The 22,353-nt window shown below is 38.8% G+C and overlaps 2 protein-coding genes and 1 long non-coding RNA gene across 4 annotated transcripts; 1 reads left to right on the top strand and 2 right to left on the bottom strand.

The window, feature by feature from the left end:
* Positions 1 to 2,582: 2,582 nt before the first annotated feature.
* LOC108891095 (uncharacterized) lies at positions 2,583 to 8,613 on the bottom strand. Its single transcript, XR_001962238.2, has 5 exons — positions 8,364 to 8,613; positions 7,429 to 7,490; positions 6,328 to 6,397; positions 4,062 to 4,123; positions 2,583 to 2,948 (listed from the first exon to the last, which is right to left on the bottom strand). It is a non-coding gene; the product is annotated as an uncharacterized LOC108891095 (long non-coding RNA).
* Positions 8,614 to 11,796: 3,183 nt separating this feature from the next.
* Positions 11,797 to 13,601, top strand: fuom (fucose mutarotase). 2 transcript variants are annotated; one of them, XM_018688245.2, is made up of 6 exons: positions 11,806 to 12,142; positions 12,371 to 12,439; positions 12,520 to 12,590; positions 12,678 to 12,776; positions 12,884 to 12,957; positions 13,233 to 13,601. In XM_018688245.2, exons 1-6 carry the CDS (start codon positions 12,058 to 12,060, stop codon positions 13,297 to 13,299), a joined length of 465 nt encoding a protein of 154 aa, XP_018543761.1. In that variant the 5' UTR covers positions 11,806 to 12,057; the 3' UTR covers positions 13,300 to 13,601. The 2 variants fall into 2 exon arrangements, with proteins under 2 accessions (XP_018543762.1, XP_018543761.1); XM_018688246.2 differs by lacking the exon at positions 12,371 to 12,439 and having other exon boundaries at positions 11,797 to 12,142.
* A 4-nt stretch (positions 13,602 to 13,605) lies between these two features.
* si:ch211-217g15.3 (uncharacterized protein LOC368914 homolog) lies at positions 13,606 to 15,140 on the bottom strand. Its single transcript, XM_018688243.2, has 4 exons — positions 15,050 to 15,140; positions 14,801 to 14,864; positions 14,604 to 14,641; positions 13,606 to 14,510 (listed from the first exon to the last, which is right to left on the bottom strand). The coding sequence occupies exons 1-4, from the start codon at positions 15,055 to 15,057 to the stop codon at positions 13,793 to 13,795; spliced, it is 828 nt and encodes a 275-aa protein (XP_018543759.1). The 5' UTR covers positions 15,058 to 15,140; the 3' UTR covers positions 13,606 to 13,792.
* Positions 15,141 to 22,353: the final 7,213 nt, after the last annotated feature.

The following is a 22,353-nucleotide window of genomic DNA, read 5'->3' as shown; positions in this document are numbered from 1 at the left end:
AAAAATGTCATAGTATAGTAAGGGGTCAAAAACCACCAAAAAATGTCATAGTATAGTAAGGAGCCAAAAACCACCAAAAAATGTCATAGTATAGTAAGGGGTCAAAAAATGGTCAGAAAAATGTCACAGTATAGTAAGGAGCCAAAAACCACCAAAAAATGTCATAGTATAGTAAGGGGTCAAAAATGGTCATATATAGAAAAATGTCAAAAATGTCAAGTATAGTAAGGAGCCAAAAACCACCAAAAAATGTCATAGTATAGTAAGGGTCAAAAATGGTCAAAAAATGTCATAGTATAGTAAGGAGCCAAAAACCACCAAAAAATGTCATAGTATAGTAAGGGGTCAAAAATGGTCAGAAAATGTCATAGTATAGTAAGGAGCCAAAAACCACCAAAAAATGTCATAGTATAGTAAGGGGTCAAAAACCACCAAAAAATGTCATAGTATAGTAAGGAGCCAAAAACCACCAAAAAATGTCATAGTATAGTAAGGGCAAAAATGGTCAAAAAAATGTCATAGTATAGTAAGGAGCCAAAAACCACCAAAAAATGTCATAGTATAGTAAGGGGTCAAAAACATGGACCACCAAAAAATGTCATAGTATAGTAAGGAGTCAAAAAAATCATCCAAAAAAATGTCATAGTATAGTAAGGCATGAAAAATGGTCAGAAAATGTCATAGTATAGTAAGGGGTCAAAAATGGTCTAAAAATGTCATAGTATAGTAAGGAGCCAAAAACCACCAAAAAATGTCATAGTATAGTAAGGGGTCAAAAATGGTCTAAAAATATAGTATAGTAAGGCATGAAAAATGGTCAAAAAATTTCACAGTATAGTAAGGAGCCAAAAACCACCAAAAAATGTCATAGTATAGTAAGGGGTCAAAAATGGTCTAAAAATATCATAGTATAGTAAGGCATGAAAAATGGTCAAAAAATGTCACAGTATAGTAAGGAGCCAAAAACCACCAAAAAATGTCATAGTATAGTAAGGGGTCAAAAACCACCAAAAAATGTCACAGTATAGTAAGGAGCCAAAAACCACCAAAAAATGTCATAGTATAGTAAGGAGTCAAAAACCACCAAAAAATGTCATAGTATAGTAAGGGGTCAAAAACCACCAAAAAATGTCACAGTATAGTAAGGAGCAAAAACCACCAAAAAATGTCATAGTATAGTAAGGAGTCAAAAACCACCAAAAAATGTCATAGTATAGTAAGGCATGAAAAATGGTCAAAAAATGTCACAGTATAGTAAGGAGCCAAAAACCACCAAAAATGTCATAGTATAGTAAGGGGTCAAAAACCACCAAAAAATGTCATAGTATAGTAAGGCATGAAAAATGTCAGAAAATGTCATAGTATAGTAAGGAGCCAAAAACCACCAAAAAATGTCATAGTATAGTAAGGGGTCAAAAATGGTCAGAAAATGTCACAGTATAGTAAGGAGCCAAAAACCACCAAAAAATGTCATAGTATAGTAAGGGGTCAAAAATGGTCAGAAAATGTCATAGTATAGTAAGGGGTCAAAAAATGGTCTAAAAAAATATCATAGTATAGTAAGGCATGAACAAAAATGTCATAGTATAGTAAGGCAAAAATGTCAAAAATGTCATAGTATAGTAAGGAGCCAAAAACCACCAAAAAATGTCATAGTATAGTAAGGCAGTCAAAAACCACCAAAAAATGTCATAGTATAGTAAGGCATGAAAAATGTCAAAAAATGTCATAGTATAGTAAGGAGCCAAAAACCACCAAAAATGTCATAGTATAGTAAGGGTCAAAAACACCAAAAAATGTCATAGTATAGTAAGGCATGAAAAATTGTCAGAAAATGTCATAGTATAGTAAGGAGCCAAAAACCACCAAAAAATGTCATAGTATAGTAAGGGGTCAAAAATGGTCAGAAAATGTCACAGTATAGTAAGGAGCCAAAAACCACCAAAAAATGTCATAGTATAGTAAGGGGTCAAAAATGGTCTAAAAATATCATAGTATAGTAAGGCATGAAAAAATGGCTAAAAAATGTCACAGTATAGTAAGGAGCCAAAAATCACCAAAAAATGTCATAGTATAGTAAGGGGTCAAAAATGGTCTAAAAATATCATAGTATAGTAAGGCATGAAAAATGGTCAAAAAATGTCACAGTATAGTAAGGAGCCAAAAACCACCAAAAAATGTCATAGTATAGTAAGGGGTCAAAAATGGTCAGAAAATGTCATAGTATAGTAAGGAGCCAAAAACCACCAAAAAATGTCATAGTATAGTAAGGGGTCAAAAAATGGTCAGAAAATGTCATAGTATAGTAAGGGGTCAAAAACCACCAAAAAATGTCACAGTATAGTAAGGCAGCAAAAATCACCAAAAAATGTCACAGTATAGTAAGGAGCCAAAAACCACCAAAAAATGTCATAGTATAGTAAGGGGTCAAAAAAGGTCAGAAAATGTCAAAAGACCTATGTCATAATCTAACCTGGCCTACAAGCAAAAGTGTTTAAGCCACCCTAACCCTAACCTCTAGCTACAAATATTCACTTTCATACAATATTAAACAGACCGGCAAAATATTCAGTGTTCATTAGTATTTATTTGAGTAAGAGAAATATAACAACATGTAAAAATTATAAACAATATAAATAGAACTATGTACACAGTAATAGATTGGATTTGAGTACTGATACTGCACTGTTTGAAATAGCAAAATACCAAAATGAAATGACAAACACAAAATTTAACCTAACCCACAAATACGGTGTAGATGAGATCACTTCTTTGTCTTAAGCCGCATGTCTTAGTAAGACATCAAAAACCATTTTTAAAAAAGTCTAAAATTTAGGGTTAGTACAGTTGGGACAGTTCAGGAAGGAAAAAATCCTTTATTGACCAGTGTCTGTGATTAACACGTGTTCTTGTCTCTGCAGGAGGAGAAGACGTCAGCAGCCGAAGACCTGAAGTGGATGAAAGAAAAGAAAAAAAGTGTTACCAAGCTGTTTTGGATAAAAGACCTCCACCATGTAACTGCTGTAAACAATGTTGGTTTGCTGTTGTTCAAGTGAGAACACTTTGATTTTCTCTACCACGTTAATGTAGTCATGGGCACATTTTATTAAACACCTGTGACAACATTCAAGTTCTTACGATGCAACTATTTAATAATTGTACCACAAGCAGTTAAATGATCACAAAGATGCTTAGTAAACCTGTTCATCTTTGGAAAATGTGCTCATAACTACATTAACCCTAACCAGCTCTAACAAGCGTTTCCTTGTGCCAAATGTCTGTCATTATCTTTGCTCTGATTTGTTAAATGTTGTCTGGAATAAAATCATTAAAAGTGTGTTCCTAAAACTTATGCATTTCTCTATTTTAAAACTGATGTTATACAAATCATTTTATTGCATTCTATTTTAAGAGAAATGTAATGATTGTGTTTTAAGGTTTTACACTTTTAAAAGTGAAAATTTTACACTCGTTCTGATATTTTTTCAATAATTTTAAAATTTATTTCTAAAGACTTATTTTTGAGACGTCTAAGGTTTTGTATATAACTTTTCATGGGTTTGATACTTATTGTTCAGACTTTAAGGTTCTAAATGTTTTTTTTTTTTTTTTTTTTTTTTTTACAGATTTCATGTTTAACCCTTTTTGAAGCTTTAAAATATATACACTTAAAGGTTGAATATTTAAAAGGTTTTAACCTTTTTTTAATCAAACCTGTTTTTGTTTTTACTTTTTTTTTTATACATTATTTTTTTTTACACTTAATATTAAAACATTTCCAATTAACTTATTAAAAGTTTTATACTTATTTTTTAAAAACCTATATATTAAAAGGGTTCCTATTCTATTGTAAAGTTGAATATTTTCTGTTTTATATATATTTTGTTACATACATATTTTTAGACAGATTTATTGCAATAACATTGTTGAAAAGTACTAATTAAAACTGGTAAGTTACAGCAGCTTTATTTTGTTTCTATTTGTTCCAGACAGGTTTTAAAGACTCAAACTGCAGCTGAGATAATGATGAGTCTCACGGAAAAGAATAAACTAACACTGACCTTTTGGAAATGTCTTTACATCGGTCTTTTCACTCCATGATTTAATGGTTGATGTGTGAATCCTGTGGAGAAAAACACAACAAACATTAATATAAAGATGTGACTTTTAACACATCAAAATAAAAGCGCAGAGTTTTTGGGTATTGAACTTCAAACTGTCAAATAAATCTACAAAGAAACCAGAGTGTGGACTGAGTGTGGACTCTGGATTAATCAGAACTAGTCCAAGAGTTAAATTTGCTTTATACACAAAGACAGAAGAAGCTTCCTACCTAGATTTCTTTACGTGTTTCAGATTATCCCCATATTCATCCCTATGAAAACATTTAAACCGCTTGATAGACTAATCTCTACATTTATATGGAAAAACTCTAATCCTAGGATGAAAAAAAAGTATTTGGAGGTTCCTAAAGAAGCTGGTGGGTTGAGATTACCCAATTTTGGTATTACTGGGCTGCCAACATAGTAATAAGGAGGGTCCACACTGGGTCCATATGGAACTGCTATCCAACCCTCTACCAACACATCATTCTTGCCACACCACTGTAGTGCAATGTTCACAAACCCAGTTGTCAAAGCCTCACTTAGGATATGGTTACAGTTTAGGAGACACTTTGACTTAAAGCAGTATAGCAGGTATTTCCCAGTAGCAGATAACTACCTCTTTCTTCCACGTGGGTTCGACAACGCATTTCAATATTGACATAGAAATGGGTTGATATTCTTCTGTGATTTGTACCCTGATGTTTATTTCATTTGAAACACTTGAAAATGACCACAATATACCCAGATCGCATTATTTTAGATTTCTACAGATACCTAGCTTTACCAGATAAAGGTTCCCCTCATTTCCTTCCCCACCACCTAAAAATCATTTAGATGCAATTCTAGGACTGGATCCTTATGAGAAAAAATGTATATCTGTGATTTACAATATGATATGATATCAGATGATATTTGAAAACATCATCATGGGATAAAACTAAAATGGCATGGGAAAAGGATTTGGGGGTTGAGCTTTCAGAAGGTATGTGGCAACATAGTCTAGAACGTATTCATACCTCGTCATTGTGCATATGCCATGGTTTAATTCAATTTAAAGTACTCCATCGCCTGCACTATTCAAGGGATAAATTGACCAAACTCTTCCCCATGGCAGATCCTGGTTGTCCGAGGTGCAGCTACGTACCCACCACAATAGGACACATGTTCTGGTCATGCACATCCCTCAACGACTATTAGAGACAGATATTTGATGTATTTTCCAAAATCTGTGGTCAGACTATAACACCTGACTATCACACAGCCATCTTTGGTGTAACACCCCCAGGTTGCAAAGTCTCAAATTTGCTTTTGCATTTGCATTTGCTTCCCTACTTGCACACAGACTCATACTTGTTAATTGGAAAACAATGGTTGAGGGATGTACTATCTTTCCTACCTTTAGAGAAACTGAGATACAGAATATGTAAAGCCCACAGAAACCTCACCCTGGCCTGGAGTCCCTTTATAGAATTTGTAGAAGGTTTTCCCTTTCAATGATACACCTTAAGCTGTATTGGGTAGTAATGATTACTTTATAACATGCTCAAAACGTCAACTCACTGAACATATGATGAGAGGTTCCTGTCTGACTATTTTCATATTTGTGTACTTTTCTGTTCTATTTAATTTAATTTTTGTTTTAGAGCCTGAAAGGGGGGGGGGGGGTCTTTTTGTGTCTATGTTTGGAAGTTATATGTTTGTTAATGAAAAACTGCAAAATAAAGTTTAAAAAAAAAAGACAAGAAGCTGCTCTGACTGGAGAATTGACTCCACCAGCTCCTGATATTCACACAACAGCAGTTAATGGAAATGTTTTTTCTCCAAAGTCAATTAAAAACTGGTTGATAGAAGCCAAAATGAAGCAAAATGAGAGTTTTCTAGTGTAGAACTGAACTGAGTAAGTTGTGGATTTGGAGTTCCGATAGTCCAGACTCTGGTTGCTAGGGGTGAATCTGTTAGTGTGTGGTGTGGCTGGTGTGTGGAGTGGGAAGGAACAAGAGCGAGTGAGAAGGAGCAAGAGCGAGGGACAGAGAGCTGATGTTTAAATTCTTCATTTTCTTTGAACTGCACATTCATGAGCTATGTGAATAAACTTTAATAGTGAGTAAAGTCTTTTGGTGACAAATCAAACTATTCAGACTTCACATCAATTATTGAAGATATATAATTTAATTTCAGTGCTATGTCTTGGACAGTTGATGTGAAGCTATTTGTGAATTACCTGAAGGCCTCTGTCCTGGTTTCAAAGAACTTCATCATACAAAGACTGATCGTGGACAAAGTGGTGACACCTGGAGGAAATAAAAAGAGAAACATACAAAGGAAAATGATCAATACACTACTACCTATTCCTCATCAACTGTTTAACCCCAAAACACATAAATATTCAACATTACAGCTGAACCAGAACATTTTCCAAATGTTAAAAGGAGTGTCTCAGAAAATGGTCTGTTTACGGTCACATATGACTCTGGAGGAATCATGAATATTACTATGAAATGCATAATAAAAACTTAAAAGTACACTTTTGAAAGCAGGGTTTTAACTTGTGGCATTCTTAGTTATACTTACATCCACAGGCATAAAATTAACTGACAACTATTTTATGTTTTTAAAAATTATTGCAACTAGTACTCTTTTCTGACAAAGTAGGTTGGAACGGATGGAGAAAAGTGTGAGGTGTGATGTGTGATAAAAGAGTATAAGCAAGAATGAAAGGAAAAGTGTACAAGATGGTGGTGAAACCAGTAATGTTGTATGGTTTAGAGACCGTGGCACTGAGGAAAAGACAGGGGGCAGAGCTGGATGAAAATGTTCAAGTTCTCTTTGGGAGTGACGCAGATGGATAAGATCAGGAATGAGTACATCAGAGGGACAGCGCATGTTAGATGTTTTGGAGATAAAGTCAGAGAGGCCAGACTGAGATGGTTTGGACATGTAAAGAGGAAGGATAGTGAATATATCGTTAGTAGGATGCTGAGGTTGGAACTGCCAGGCCGAAGGCCTAGAAGAAGACCAAAGAGAAGATTTGTGGATGTAGAGAAAGAGGACATGAAGTTAGTTGATTTGGGAGAAGAGGATGCAGAAGATAGGGTTGGATGGAGGCAGATGATTCACTGTGGCAAACCCTGAAGGGAACAGCTGAAAGGAAAAGACGACGACTATTTTCTGACAATTTATAGACATGATTTATCAGTTACTATTATATTCAATACTAAACTCATGAAATACCAAGGATTTAAACAATAACCCTATTATTAACATTAATAATTCAGCTCGTCAACATATTTTTTCCAACTAGGTAAATATTTAGGACAAATACCTGTTTGGTTTGTAAGGTGAGAGCTGGTTTCTGTCCAGGCTGCAGCAACTGAAGGAGTAAACCTGAAAAACACAAGTACAACACTTGAAAAACAAATAACGTCATTAAAAAAAAAGAGTTCACCTCCAAAACTTGAACAGTGTAGACAAATTCAACACTGAAAACACTAGAACCTTGACATTCACACATTTGAGGTGAATAAATTAATTGTATAACTAGAATATGATTTTATTGATCTCAGAGAGAAAAAAAGCATTTTTTAAAAATATTTTTTAACAGTAATTTCAGCTCATACATAGTGACATGCTCTTGAGGCTTAAAACTTGTGGATAAACACAGAATTAAAAACTAATTTTAAGCTTGTAACACAAAACTGGGCTCAATAAAGTCTCAAGTCACTAGAAAGAAGTTTCTAATAAATAAGATACACAATAGGGGATCAATGGATGGCTATGGCCAGATTGCTACCACAAAGCTACAAGGACATATAAAACGACAAAGAGACGAGAAAGAGAGTCGCAAATGATCACAATGAGATTCTTAACTACCACACTGAAACACAAAATGGCCGCAAAACGATGCAATACCACCATAAAGACACAAAATGATCACATCGACATGATAATCTGCCATAAACTAACTTAAAATGGTCAAGCTAGAGCACAGAATTACAAAGAAGCAGTAAAATGTCTGCAGAGTTATTGTAAAGAGCAAGCGGTGTTGGAAACAGACAGACTACTGAACAGCTACCACCCTCCAGAACTCATGTCAGGGACGCTTTAGTCACAGAAACACAAACACACTCTTAGCCACATGATATAAATGACTGGTGTAAGAATTAAACAATATCATTACAAGGTAATGCTAATGCTAACGCCCGCCGCTAACGCTCTCCGATAACAACGCTAACGCTAGCCGCTAACTGTGTGCTTTACCTTCGCGCTGCAGGTGTGTTCAGCGTCAAGTCTCACTCGTGTTCGACAAAAAGTCAACTCCAGCGTTTGTTTTAGCATCCAGGTCTCTTCATTAACGACAAAAACAATTCCAGAGTTTGTTTTAGCATCCAGACCTTGTTGGTAATGACGTTTCTCTCACAGCACTGGCAAACAGAACTAACGTATCAGACGTGGTTTAAATTTGTTTTCTGACTTAGTTTCTCCGCCTCTCAGAAGCTCCTAGCCAATGACGAGGCACGTCGCTGCCAATGACGACATACGTCATCTAACATTGGCGGAAAAAACGCTGATTGCCCGGGAGATTTTGGTCAGCCTAGCAACCGCCTCTGATTGGTCTTGAAATACATCCACTGTATAGACAGAGAGAAGAGAGAAGCATTACTCATGCGCCAAACACATCATCAGTGCACAAAATCTGAAGATGAAACTCCTTTATTTGTAATACCCAAGCTAATGAGCATGCTCCTGTAAAATGTATGTATTCAGTAGCTAGAAGCAGCTTTATTGCCCCTGATAGAGGGTTTCAGAGTCTCAAATATTTTTTTATTCGGTTTATTTAACTGTTCCGGGTTAACAGTTCTTCGCTGGTGCCAGTGGGCGACGGAGGAGAAGATGATCAGCATCTCCTGGAACTTCAGGTAGAGGTCTGCAGGTCAAATTCGTCGTGGCGAGATAATTATCAACAAAAACAAAAGTAAATAAAACACGTATCTGTCTATATATGTTCAACTGGGGAACAGGCAGTGCCTGCTGGAGTGGAGCATCCCTCAGCCACAGATGCACAGATGTGTTGAGAAATTGTATGTTATTGTATTAATCGTTAAACTCTGGATGAAGGATCTTTTATGTTATTTTGGTTTTCATCTTTATTTTTCAGTTTCCACCCTGAGGGATTGCCACCTTATCATGGTCGGAGGGTTTGCTTGCCTCAGTGACCCTAAGAGCTACTCCAGCATAAGCTTAGTCTTCAGGTGGGACACCCAAGCTGGACAGGTCGTGTAGAGGCCTGATAAAGTGCACTCCACTTCTCCAGGTTGGGGGCTGGATACATAGCTAATAACCCAATTCCATGGAGAAAACACTGTCATAGGCAAAAATGCCCTCCACAAAATGTGTGTAAAATACTCCCACAGAAAATTTCTGCTGGCACATGATGTGTTCTAACGATGTTCTGACTGCCCTCATATATGCCTACAAAGTACCAGCCCTGTGTGGGCTACTACACACCACTAGATGGCGCTCTTGTGTTGTTACACAGCGGCACAGAGACTGGACATAGACAACAAATTGAATGGGCCTGTTGCCTCGAAACGCGTCGGGTCCTCTGCAGACGAGCGCCTGATTTGGTACAACTGAGTATAAAGTGAAGTCAGGAAAATAAAACAAAAAAATAAACAGTCAAACAAACAGACACAGGCAATAACAACACACAGATAAATGTTTACTTGTCAGTAAAACGTTTTGTAAATAGATTAAAATATTTACCCAGTCTACCAAAGAAAACTGACGTGTGATTTATTTACTTTTAATAATAATAGAGCCACATTTTGCCATAGTGCAGATTTTGTGTATGGCCAAAAGCGTTTTGACAAAACATCAGTGAAGCTAGTTATTTCTCTAAGAAAAAATGGAGATAAAAAAGAATGGCCTTACACGTTGATCTGCTTATTTAAGTCTTGCACATCACCTATCGGCTTAAAATATTAAAACCTTAAAACCATAATTTTGACAACAACACCAGAACAAATTTGGTTAGTGTGCGCTTTTCATCGCCGCTCCAATCAGCGCAAGGCACCTTTTTTCTCTCTGATCTTCACACGGCGGCGCCCCCATATCTTCACAAGGCCATGGCCTAATTGATTTTTATTTTCATTCAATATTCCCCTGGAGCTTGCTTTCTTGTCAGCCCCCTGGAACAAAACTTTAAAAGGGAGGTGGAAAAAAAACTCGTCTCCTCAGTCCGCGGGGAAGCACAAAAGTCTGCAGAGAGGCTCCGAAAAGAAGCTCCTCCGAAAGGTCAAAATAATAAATGTAGACTCAATTGAGGCTCTCCGCACAGACAAAGGGGGCAAAACGTTACATTTTGGCAGCGCAGACCCTCATAGCGTGATAAACTCATTTAAAGAAGCCGAGATAAAGAGAGAGCAGCATGGGTCCAGAGAGGGAGAAAGGGGCTTTCAGTCCTGCAGACAGGCCTGGCTCCTGCAAGGGCCTTTTCTCCTGCTCAGCAGCCTCCCATCCCTCTCCAAAAATCACACTCCTATTGCCACACTACCTGCCTCTGTGCCTCTCTATCTCTGTTTTTACACCCAGCTCATTTTTTGAAAAAGGAAGCTACAGCTACATAAATGCCAGTCCTTTTCCACTGGGAAGCACATGGACTACTATAAAGCTAACAATAAACGTATGGTTCCTTAAAGAATTTTTAAAGTGATGTGGGTGATTTCTTCCTGCACAATCACAGTATTTTAGATGACATTACAAACACACCATCAGAGGCCCTGTAAGTGAACATCATAGGTATAAAGCAAAATGCATTGTGGGTCTGGAATGCAAAAATCTTATAAACATGTATAGGCTAAAATCTGCAGTGAAGTACCAGCATATTTCTCCTGTTCATTATTAACAGCAGCTGAATAAGGATTGTAAATTCACTATACAGCCTAAGCCCACAAGCCCGCAATGCTAAACAGTGACTTGACTTTTATAAAAAGCCTTTTTATATGCAGATGTCCTGCTTTTTTCACACAACCAGGATCTGCGGTCGTGGAAAGGATTCCTCAGCATTTTTCTGCCATCCAGCTGAGGGTTTCTCTGGCTCAGATGAAACAGGGCCGGGTGGAGCGCTTTTCATCTGACAAATATTTTCATTATCTCACATTCTTGGCACCGGGGACCGTATCGAAATAAAACGTTCAGCAGTGTCTGCTTTGAATTATGCCCACCCAAGGGTGTCAGAAATAACACAGAGCCGAAGATTAACTGACAATTCAGCCTGTCGTACTAATGGCACTACCCTATTTTATAGCTTCAGGCAGGCTACCATGTCATTAAATAACTTCTGCTTAGTGTATTCAAAAACGTGATTTCACATTTGTAATTGTACATGGAGCATAAATATATTTTTTAAAACATTTAATTTCGTATTTATTAAGGCACATGGCAATTCTGGTGCACACATCGCCTGCTTTTTTTCCACTTAAGCACAACCTCACAATGCTATGAACAAAATTAAAATAGATAATAATAATTTAGTTACAACCTGACAATTAAATGTGTCTAAGCGACCGTTTAAGATTGTGTCATTTTAATTTTAACTTTGTCAAAGGGACTTGATGTGGTAGCCAACCAAATTAGAGTCTCTGGTCACGTGACGCGTTTACAAAGACGATTAAGTTAAATCAAGATAGATAGAGAACACTCCCGTCCGGCGGACCACAACATAAAACAGCCTGAAATTTAGCTTGACGACACACAGGAGACACCAACATAAAACTCATGCGAGACTCTCTACCGGATAAATGACTTTTTCCGTTTTATTTTTGTTTTTCTCACTGGCCAGTTTTATCTGTTAGCGTTTGTGGCGGAGCTAACCGAAGACGGAAGTAAACTGGGGTGACTGCTCTCAGTTCGCTTCGACACTCTCCTGTTGTCTCTTCCCTGTGGGTACAGTATGGTCGTGCTGATAGGAATCCCCTCTGTTTTATCTCCTGAGCTGCTGTATGCTCTCGCTAAAATGGGCCACGGGGATGAACTGGGTATGATTTTTAATCACACATACATAAGTCGCTTTTCTCGTCACCAGTGATAGCAGATAACGTTTGGGCGACCACTGCAGAACAGTAGGCTCAACACCAGTGTAAATAAAGAGTGACGGAGCAGGACGGATCTTAAACTTGTAGCTGCACTGGAAAAGGTTATAAAGTTAATCTGTTTTAGTTTATTCAGTCACTCACTGACTCAGCGTCTTTTCTGGCTTTTTTCAGTTCTTGCTGATGCAAATTTCCCAGCATCCTCCATTTGTGCTTGTGGCCCCAAAGAGATTAGAGCTGACGGTATATTACTACATGCATCTGTAAATAAAATTTGTTGGAAGTGTGTGCATTCGTTCTAACTGTGTCTGTCCTCAATGTAGGTTTGGGAATACCACAGCTTTTGGAGGCCATTTTGAAACTGTTGCCCCTGGATACCTATGTCTCCTCTCCGGTACAGGACCCATAAATCTAAAGTTAAATTTCTATAGTGTAACTTCTCTCTTTTTAATTTCATTTGTTGAATCTAATGTTTCTACAGGCTGCAGTCATGGACCTGGTAGACAGTGACAAACAGAGAGCTTTAGCTGTACCTGTGTGGGACACATACACACTACTCCTGGGTCAGGCTGGGTCTCAGGTAAGTCAGCCTGTCCACCCAATGATTAAAGATTCAGAAGGTAACACAACATAAATGTGTGGGCCTTTGATTTCGACTCTATGTCTTGATTTCCTGTTTACGTATAGGCTCCTCTCGAGAAGGTGGAAAGGTTTGCTTTCTATGAACGAGCCAAGAAAGCCTATGCTGTCGTAGCAACAGGGTGTGTATCTTCTCTGCCTTAATTTGAATATTGTCAGCTCTACTAGAGACAATAGCCTCTCAGAAATCAGCAAACCATAAGTCATAAAATGGGTACCTGTTTTCTGTGATACTGCTCTAATAATCAGATCAAACTTCCTTTTCGTTTCACTTGATATTAAATGAATTTCTGAGCAAATATGAGATCTAGGTGCCTACTCTGAGGTTGGATCAAGGCAGTTTTTGTGTCTTTAAATCTACAGCTGATAAATGTTTTCCCCTGCTCTGTCTGCACAGGGAAACAGCTCTGTATGGTAACTTGATACTGAAGAAGGGGGTCATTCCTGCTGAGCAGCTACACTGATAAACACATTTTAAAGTAATTATGATCTAATGATGATTTTTCTGTATTTTTTACAACTCTAATCCTTTCAAGTCAAAGTCAAGAAAAGGTGAATGTTTCTGCACAAAAGTCATTTTCAGTTTTGTTCAGTTTCTGTCAGAAGCTGTGAAATCAAAACAATTTATTCCTGTCAATGTATAATTAATACTTTACATGTGATCTGGTTAATTTCCAGCTTACATGGAGCAGAAATGATTTTGTATTTTTGTAAATAACACCTGTGTTGTACATGCATTTCAATAAATGAAACACAAAGTCTTTGATGAATGTGTTAAAGTGTCTTTATCATTAAGATACATACAGAATAAGCGACACTGAGATTTAGATGTGTACACTTATTTAGGTGTTAAGACAGTCAAAAGAAACTTCTGATTTATTTATCTGTAGCAGCGACAGTGTATGAGCTATATCTGATTTGAAATGGATATACACAAGTTGTGTGGGTATTGAAGGATCATGGGTGGTAGAGATGATCCAGGTCCTCCTCTGGTTCGCTGTGCCTCCTCTGAGACAGCAAGTCAACAGGAACGGCAGGGTCGGCGTGATCTTGGTAAGGGATGGGCTGTAGGGGGTCTCTGTGGTACAGGTCGTCCATGTCCTCCTCTGGTTGAAGGTGAACCCTCACCTCACTTTCACCCGTGACCTCACGTCTCAGCGGCTCCATCTGCACAGGCGAGGGCTGGTCGTCGTGATGGTACAGGCCGTCCTCGTCCTTCTCTGGTTCAGAGTGCGCAACACGGATCTCTGTGTCAGCCTGGTATTTAGCTATTAGTGGGACCAGATATTCATCCAGCTCCTCCCTTGCTTTGCGGTAGACCTCATCCCAGTCCTGCTCAGGTTCCTCTGGGGACACCTCACTGAAAACAGGGTGGTCAATGTCATCTCTATCCTCCTCTGGTTCGTTGTACTTCACGCCAGCATCTTCCTTTACAGGCTCTGCTGGGATGTCAGCAGGGAGAACGTCCATGTTTTGGATTTGGACTTTGAGGATATCAGCCACTGAAGGATGGTGCAGCTCATCCAGATCTACTTCGGCCTTTAGGGGCTGTTCCCCGCCTGTCATACTCTTCCAAATCATCATGTGAGGGTCGATGTCATAATGAGTCTCATCCGTGTCCTCTGGAGGCTCCACTTCCATTCCCCAGGACATCTTTCCTTTGTCATCTATGGACCTGAAATAAATATCATGCAATGTCTGTATATATATCCTCAGTCCAAGAGAAGATTATTTACTTTCACATTATTTAAAGGAAATTGAAACTTACATAACAGTATCTTGGAATGTATCATCAGTAAGTTTATTCTGAAAAAAGAGCACAAATATTACATGACTACTGTCAGAAATATAAGCTAGCGACCATACAAACATGTTTGTCATTTTTTGTCATATAACTTGTCGTGATTTGAAGTAGTAAAATTCACAGTGTAATATTGTGGACAGCCAGGAGCTATCGGTACATACCCAGGGCTTATATGGCTTTGCTGTGATGTCAAATATAAGAGAAACACAGACTATCAGACAAACCCTACAAAAGTGAAAAGACTCAGAATTAATGTCCAGATTTCAAATCCCCATGTGTCATATAATTGCGCAACAGATTCTTGTCCAGACAAAGAAACAAACCACACATTCTATACACCATCAACTATTAAAACCAGGTCACTGTGATCAAAGTCAGAAAACCTTTACTAAGAAGTAAAGCTTTCTTACCTGAACATGGTGTCTCCTTTTGCTGTCAGCTCAGTGTTTTAGATCCAAAGAGAAAATCTGACTTCAGTTCACCTGACACAAAGGACCAAAGTTCCACCTATAAACCAGTTATATTTTCCTGACCTTTGTATCCTCTAAATACAGGATTGCCAGCTGTACATAATTAATCTTTCCTTATCTCGTCTGTGTTGTGCATAACAAAGTGGCTCATCGTGTGAAGAAAATGAAAACATCTTTAGTAACATTTTGACAACATAACAGCATCTTGGTGCCAACGATTGATTACAGTCTTCATTACTGTCATCAGGTCTAATTAGAGTGGAGGTATAGTATGCAGTGTGTATATATATATATATATATATATTTCATTTTCTGTTTGAATCACTCATGTTTTAGTTAACCTATATTATTGTGCTATGTTGTGATTAAAATGTCCTTCTTGCCTCTGATCGAACACAATTAGCAGTATTAAAACTAGATTTTATCTGATTAATGTTCATTATCTGCAATCAGTACAAGATCACAAGGTTGGCCAATGGCCTTTAAGGTGAGATAGCAATATTTTATCATAAGACAAACTTTATTATGCAGTAGTAGTATCTCCAATCTCCTTTACAGTGCAATATAAATGAAGTATAATAATATTATTAAGTAAAATTAGTTTTCCACCAGTCTTTGTATTATGCACTGGACCATTATATCAAAATTCAGCTGACACCAGTTTACTATTTGACACTAAGATTCATCACATGTGATACATTCGGTTTTCGTTGCTGTACACTGTATGAAAAAGTTGACTGGCCCTGGAGAACATGTTCATCTATAAAGCACAAAATAAACCACCAGCATACATCTAATCTCTGTTAGTGTGGTGTACAGAAATCTACTGAATCTGCTTCAACGGCTTGCTCGATCACAACAGTTTAGTTTCACTGTTTCTAGTTTCTGCAGAAATTTCCAGCATACTCAAGAACCAGCTGGTGCATGTTTTTAATTCTTGTTTTAAGTTGTGTTTTTAAATGCAGCTCAGTTTAAGAGAATGATGTCTATTGTTACATATTTTCATGATTTGTTTATTTAATGCTCTCCTTTGTGTCATGTTTTATCATGCTGCATGTCAGTGTATATTATTGTTCTTCAGTATCTGGTAGTCATGCTGTCAGTAATAGTTTTTTCAGAAAAAGAGACAGTGTGAATAAAAATGTATATTATTTAGAGTTGTATAAATTATCGCATATAATATTACCACAAAGTAATAATGCCTGGCTTACTTTCACAAGAACCTTCTCAGTCACAGATAGACTCCCTCCTGTGTACAGCCTCAACCATTTAAAACAACTAATTACCCTTCACATACACATCCACTGTAGGAGGACAGATTGGAGGCAGATGATCCGCCTGTGATCTTAGTGCCAGGCACCACACTTAGTGAAGCAACTGTTCAGTGTGTCAGCTCCAATCTACATCCATGCCAAGATCCCATCACACTGTAAAACTCACTGTTTCAGAATAACACAGCTTCATGTTTGATATTCATGCAGAACATTGTTTAAATTACAGTTCACTTTATGAATCAGTTTTTCTGACATGCAGAGAAGTTTTAACTCTAAGGTTATGTTAAACATATGTAAGTTGAAATACAGCGCCATAAACTAATTCTACTAATCTAACATAACACATACACCACTCAGAAATATGATTTCATTTCACCTCAGTCGGCGTCTGCCAGTCTCTCCATCAAACTGCCGTTGTCATTGTGGCACTGTGAGAACTCTTCACTGCACCTCCCTCACTGTTCTACAACAGCAGGAGGGTCATTAAGTTAACATATGAGTTAATAATGTCTCACGACATTATTCAGCACACATACAGAAGCACACACTGTACAGTAGAACAGGAGCCGACAGACACACCACACACTTCCTGCCATGTTCAGGGGATGGCTCCACCGCGTCTGCTGGTTATCTGCCCTCTCTATCAGATCCATATGTGCAAGTCCAATGTTGCCCCTCGACTAGCCCCACTCCAGGGTCACTGAGTGGTCTACTGTTTTCGACCCCAAAAAGCCTAACACCTTAACAAGCAAATGCCAGGCATCTTTAAGGTCTGTGAAACACTGACAAGCAAACAGCAGCTGTTTGATTCAGATTTTACTGCTGTATTAAGACTACATATTGACATTTTGGGAAATACATTTAATCACTCTTTTGCTGGGCTTAACATAAAGACTAAGAGCAGGCAGAAACAGCTAGACTGGCTCTGCCCAAGGTTGATATAAATTAAACCACTAATTGGTGTGTTTAAACTTACACAAATAAGATATAATGTGTTAATTAGGCGCTGGTAGGATGGTTCTGTTACATTTGGACAGAGCCAGGCTGGCAGTTTCCCCCTGTCTGCAGTCTTCATGCTAAGCTAAGCTAACCAGATACTGGCTATAGTCTCAAATTTAGTGTACAGATGTGAGAGTGATCTTCTCAGCAAGAAAGCAAATAATCACATTTCCCAAAATGTCAGTCTATTCCTTTAAGTAAGACTGTCTTCATGAGGATAATCATAAAAACATTGCTACCAGGTTCACTCTCATGACAAACTGACTGGTGAGCCATTACGGAAATGCTCCGTCAGTCTCCCAGAAACCACAACCCTGGGAGAAGACATCCCGCAGCTCCAAGCCTTGAAAGTGAGGTTTGATGGATAAAGTGCACCGAAGCTTCTACCAATCCACCCTCTGTGTTCTGCACACATCAGTAAAACAGCTTTCATGTGAAGCCCAGAGGCCCAGCAGCTACTAGCACAGATTAACCACATGACTCTCTGCTCCCTGAACTTTCTGATGGTCCCACAGCCTTACAGGAAAACATGCTCCTCTGTGGTTTAACCAGCCTCTGGTTGGCAGAGCGCTGTGGCTCAGCAAATGAGCCGCTCTCCATCCAGCTGAATCATGCCTCAGTCACTCCACTAAGGTGATGAAGTGTCGGAAAGTTTGAAAGCAGAAGAACTATCGGTTGAAAAGTTAGGAAAGATAATTTTTCAGAACAACACTGGCAAAGAGCAGTATAAATACTAATGTGTGCCCTTTTATACTTCCATACAGTATTTTCATTTTGAAACTTGAGTAGGAATACTAGCATATATTTGACCATCAAGATTTGAGAGGGTGTTGATATTCTCATTTAACTTGACAGTGAGACAGTGCACTCCCCAAAATGTCAAACACTTGTAATATTTTGTTGCCACTTATATTTGCCTCCAGGGTCAAAGAAAGCGACGATTAGTGAAAACATAACCCTCAATAAAACTACAGTCTGTAACTAAAAATGTAATATCAACAAGAACGTTTATCGCTCTGATAAGCTCATGCATAAATAACATATTTTATGTTATTGCATCTCATTAGGATGATATATGGGCTGTGTGTCATTATGAGTATTTACTTATCTCTAGTGGAAGTGAAGAAGTAGTGTAATTACCAAGCCTGGGAGCAAAAACAAGCATGAGCGATGGTAGGATATTTCTCAGTGAGCCTCTCTTCTTTCAAAAGGGCTGCAGGTGATGTGAGGATAATTTAATCATTATATGTGGTGTGTACAGATTGTGCTCTGACACCTCTAGAAGTCATCAGAGGCTTGGTTTGATCTGCCAAATGCATGCATATATGTTTTCCTCTTCCCGTCACACACTGCATACTTCTGCCTGCATCCTGCTGTTGGTTAAGTATGTGCGCTGGTGCGGCGCATGAACGTGCATGAGTCGCGTGAATGGCAAGCCTTTTAGAGCAACAGTAAAGAGCAGAAGTGCATGGGAGTTGTCAGCAAGTAATGATTGCTCCCAATAAACTGGGAAACACACAAACACACACACAAGCACACAAAGTCACACAATGTTATTGCACAAAATGTAAAGAGGGAGCCAAGAATAAATTGCCTGTCTGTAACTATTTAAATGCAGCATTAAGTCATGATTTATGCTCGTAATTCTCGGTTAGAGAACATGTTCCAAATGTTGCAGCTTGCAGCAATTTATGAGGGAAACCACCAAAATGAATATTTGACTAAATTCCCATTTTGAAATTAATGATCTTGGCTTCATTTTGCTTAACGGTTCTGTTAAACAGTTGTTGCATGGGGTGCGTGTATGAGTGTGAATGCATGCGTGCACAGCTTGCAGTATCACTTACTCACACACATGCACAATGTGTAGGCAGATACAGTAGATTAATATGTCATTGCCACTGATGACAGCACTTTCTTCAAATTGTAACTTAAGTGAAAGGGATCTGTTGTCCTGGCTCTGCCCCAAAACCAATAACAACCTATAACTGCTAAGACTGAGGAATGCAGCCGTCGTGTTTCTACTTGACTTAAAGTGGCATCTTTATCAAGATTTCTCTGCTGGTAAAGAAACAAATAGAAAACAGAATATTCGACAGGCGACAATCAGTCGGAGACATCAGACTCCATGATAAACCTCAACACACGCTGTATCGCTGTTTGAAATGTGATCAGGAATATTACATAATTGTATGAAAACAGAAAAGTCACTCCACCACACTAAAACAATCATCAGCACCAAAACCTCATCATCACCATCATTACTATCAGTAAATCCCATAAAGGACGTCCCGGAGTGTAGGGCTGTATTTGAGGCTAACCACCCCTCTGTCTTTACTCATAGTCTTCCGTCATATCCCCCACACTCACAACATTTAGGAAAGCTGGGGTTTTCTAAATAACTAAAATTAACTCAATGATCTACAATTAACTTAATTGATGCTTCACCAACACCCATTAAACACACATTAGACATCTCACGTTGGAGTTTAACCGCATGAATTACAGGGCTGGGGTAAGGACCTCCATGGAAGAGCGGAGGCGAACATGAAATGTTGTGACGACGGTCTGGTGAATGGGGGAGCTGTCAGACTTACGAAGCGGCCGCAGAAAGAATTAGTGAGCCATCTGTTCAACAGTTGCATGCAGGCACTTCAGCTTTAACTTGTTTTAATGCTAATGCTTAATAAAAAATGCCTCCTCCACAAACAGGTTGGGTTTTTTTTGGGGGGGGTAAAATGAGGGGAAGTGATGAGCCAGTCAGTCTGGGGCCTGGAGCCACCTGACTATCTGGCTCCACAGGTAATGCCCGAGACAGTTTTCCAGCAATAATGGAGTTGATGACAGCTGAGGCAGACGAGGGGAGATGGACCAGGAGCTGCACAGCTACACAGGAGACAGACAGAAAGAGCAACTTTCCCCTGTCTGTTATGTAACTGATGAGAGATGATTGGGAGGCTCTTTGTCTGTTTCAGAGGAGATGGCATAGGAATATGGCTGACCTTTTTGTTCAGGGCAGCTAATCTGAAAAGCTTATCAGAGTATCTGTGTGAAAGTTGCCCATTAGTGACGCCAACCGCTTGAGCTGACACGGAGCCATCACGCTGCTTTGACAGTGTGTATCAACCATGGAAATATTATATTATAGACACAATAATGAGAGGAAAAGCTCAGGTGGTCTCTCTCGTTCTCTCTCTCTCTCACACACACACAAACATACCGCACACCCTTATCCTCCCTCAATCACACCCCTCATAAACTTAGTAAACATGTGGGAGCCGTTAAAGTAAGTTTAATGGCTATTTACTGTGTTTTGTACGCTTCTCATTAAACACATTTTCCACTCGAGGAGAACTAATGTTTTGGAAAACTCTGTTAAATGAAACACACATCATGCCAACACTTGGCACATGCGGCTCATTAATTAAACAATCTGCCCTCTACAGGATGAACCAGGGAAGTGCAGATTTTTCAAAGCTGACATGCACTTGCAGTAGATTTACCGATATGGCTTTATCTGCTGTTAGTTTTTCTTCCTAAAATTTAAAACCCACAATAGCAGATTTTTTTTGCCACTTGCAGGAAGCAGAAATAAACTGTAAACACGACAATGACAATGACCTATAATAGTAGTGATTAGTAGATATCATGGAGTTGCTTGCAAATAGTCGCCTGTTTGCTCATCCAGTAAATATATAGCAATATTAGCATTTATTTCAAGTTGCATCTCTGACCACCTGATGAATGTACTGCCAGTACTATCCTCTATTTTGATGAAAGTACTATCTTCCCTCTACTTTTAGGAAAATCTGGCACTTAAGCTGCTATCTGTGTTCACCAGCTAGCTGCTTCTTGTGTCCATCTGCGGCTTGGTGCTGAGCAGGTAGTGCTCAATGGGTTTTTAGATTTATCACTGAAAACAGCTATGGCCAAAAATGGCACTACGAGAGCACTGAGAGTGAACCACTAAACGCTGAGGGCCAGAAAACCAAAACAATGAGCTTAAAGTTGCTACAAAGCTCTGTAGAGCTGAGGGGAAGTTGAGTCAGGGAATAGTTATCTTTGGGTGAATCACTATAAGACCCCTTTCACATACACACAGTCATGTGATCCATTGTTAATATAAAAAATGTGATTGTAGCTGCTTTAACTTTTGGAGATAAAGGCCTATACAATCTAATAAAAAGATGTATTTGTTTTTGTTTTTCAGCTTATGTTAACATCTGAGAGTAGCGATGATTGCTGCCAGGAAAGAAAAAGGCCTTGAGGGTGGAGTACATCAAACAAGACACAGAGAGAAACAACCCCATCCTCCTAACCTTCTCTGCCTCCCCCTCTCCCCCATCCTGCTCCAGCCAGTGAATGCCTCCTCACTGAGGAGTCCGCTGCAGCCCTGGCTGCCAGCTGGAGTAGCCCTAACCTCTGACCTCTGACCCCCAGCACCACAAAATTCATCACAGAGCCGTCAGCTCAATGCACTCAGCGGGGAGCACATCCTGTGAAACACTGTCATGACAACAGAGAGGGTCGACACCGGGTACAGGTGTTAACAGTGGGGACAGGTGTTACAGATGTTCTATACACTGCCTTCACTGGTGCCCCCCCCCCCCAATATTCACAACACAATTGCATCCATAAGAGCACTGAAATCCTTTCAGATTTTGTCACGCTCTGAACTTGTGTGTTGTGTGTTTGAGTTTGCGTGTCATGGTCCCATCTGTCCTGATGCTCCTGGGTTAAAGAGAGGATCCCGCTGTTCCTTGATGGAAAGCTGCCTGCTACAGAGAGATCCGGTTACAAGAGTGCCGCGCTTTCATCCTTATTAAAGAAACATGTGCCCGCTCTGTGCAGTTATGTCGGCAGATGAAACTTTTTATGCTCTCTGCTTTTGGTTTTTTCTCAGTAAAGATAGGGATATTGCACAGATATGATCGGCTGACAAAACCCTCATCTTTTGAAGTGCATACACTC

The sequence above is a fragment of the Lates calcarifer genome, linkage group LG16_LG22 (genome assembly GCF_001640805.2).
Source record: "Lates calcarifer isolate ASB-BC8 linkage group LG16_LG22, TLL_Latcal_v3, whole genome shotgun sequence".
Lineage (NCBI taxonomy): Eukaryota > Metazoa > Chordata > Actinopteri > Centropomidae > Lates > Lates calcarifer.
This window is presented reverse-complemented; position numbering and strand designations above follow the sequence as displayed.

Coding starts and splice junctions, on each gene's coding strand:
- fuom (XM_018688245.2), top strand. CDS start 12,058: ATGGTCGTGCTGATAGGAATCCCCTCTGTTTTATCTCCTGAGCTGCTG. Junction 12,777..12,883: donor TGGGTCAGGCTGGGTCTCAG/GTAAGTCAGCCT, acceptor GTTTACGTATAG/GCTCCTCTCGAGAAGGTGGA. Junction 12,958..13,232: donor TATGCTGTCGTAGCAACAGG/GTGTGTATCTTC, acceptor CTGTCTGCACAG/GGAAACAGCTCTGTATGGTA.
- si:ch211-217g15.3 (XM_018688243.2), bottom strand. Junction 14,642..14,800: donor CAAAGCCATATAAGCCCTGG/GTATGTACCGAT, acceptor CTCTTTTTTCAG/AATAAACTTACTGATGATAC. Junction 14,511..14,603: donor ACATTCCAAGATACTGTTAT/GTAAGTTTCAAT, acceptor TATTTATTTCAG/GTCCATAGATGACAAAGGAA.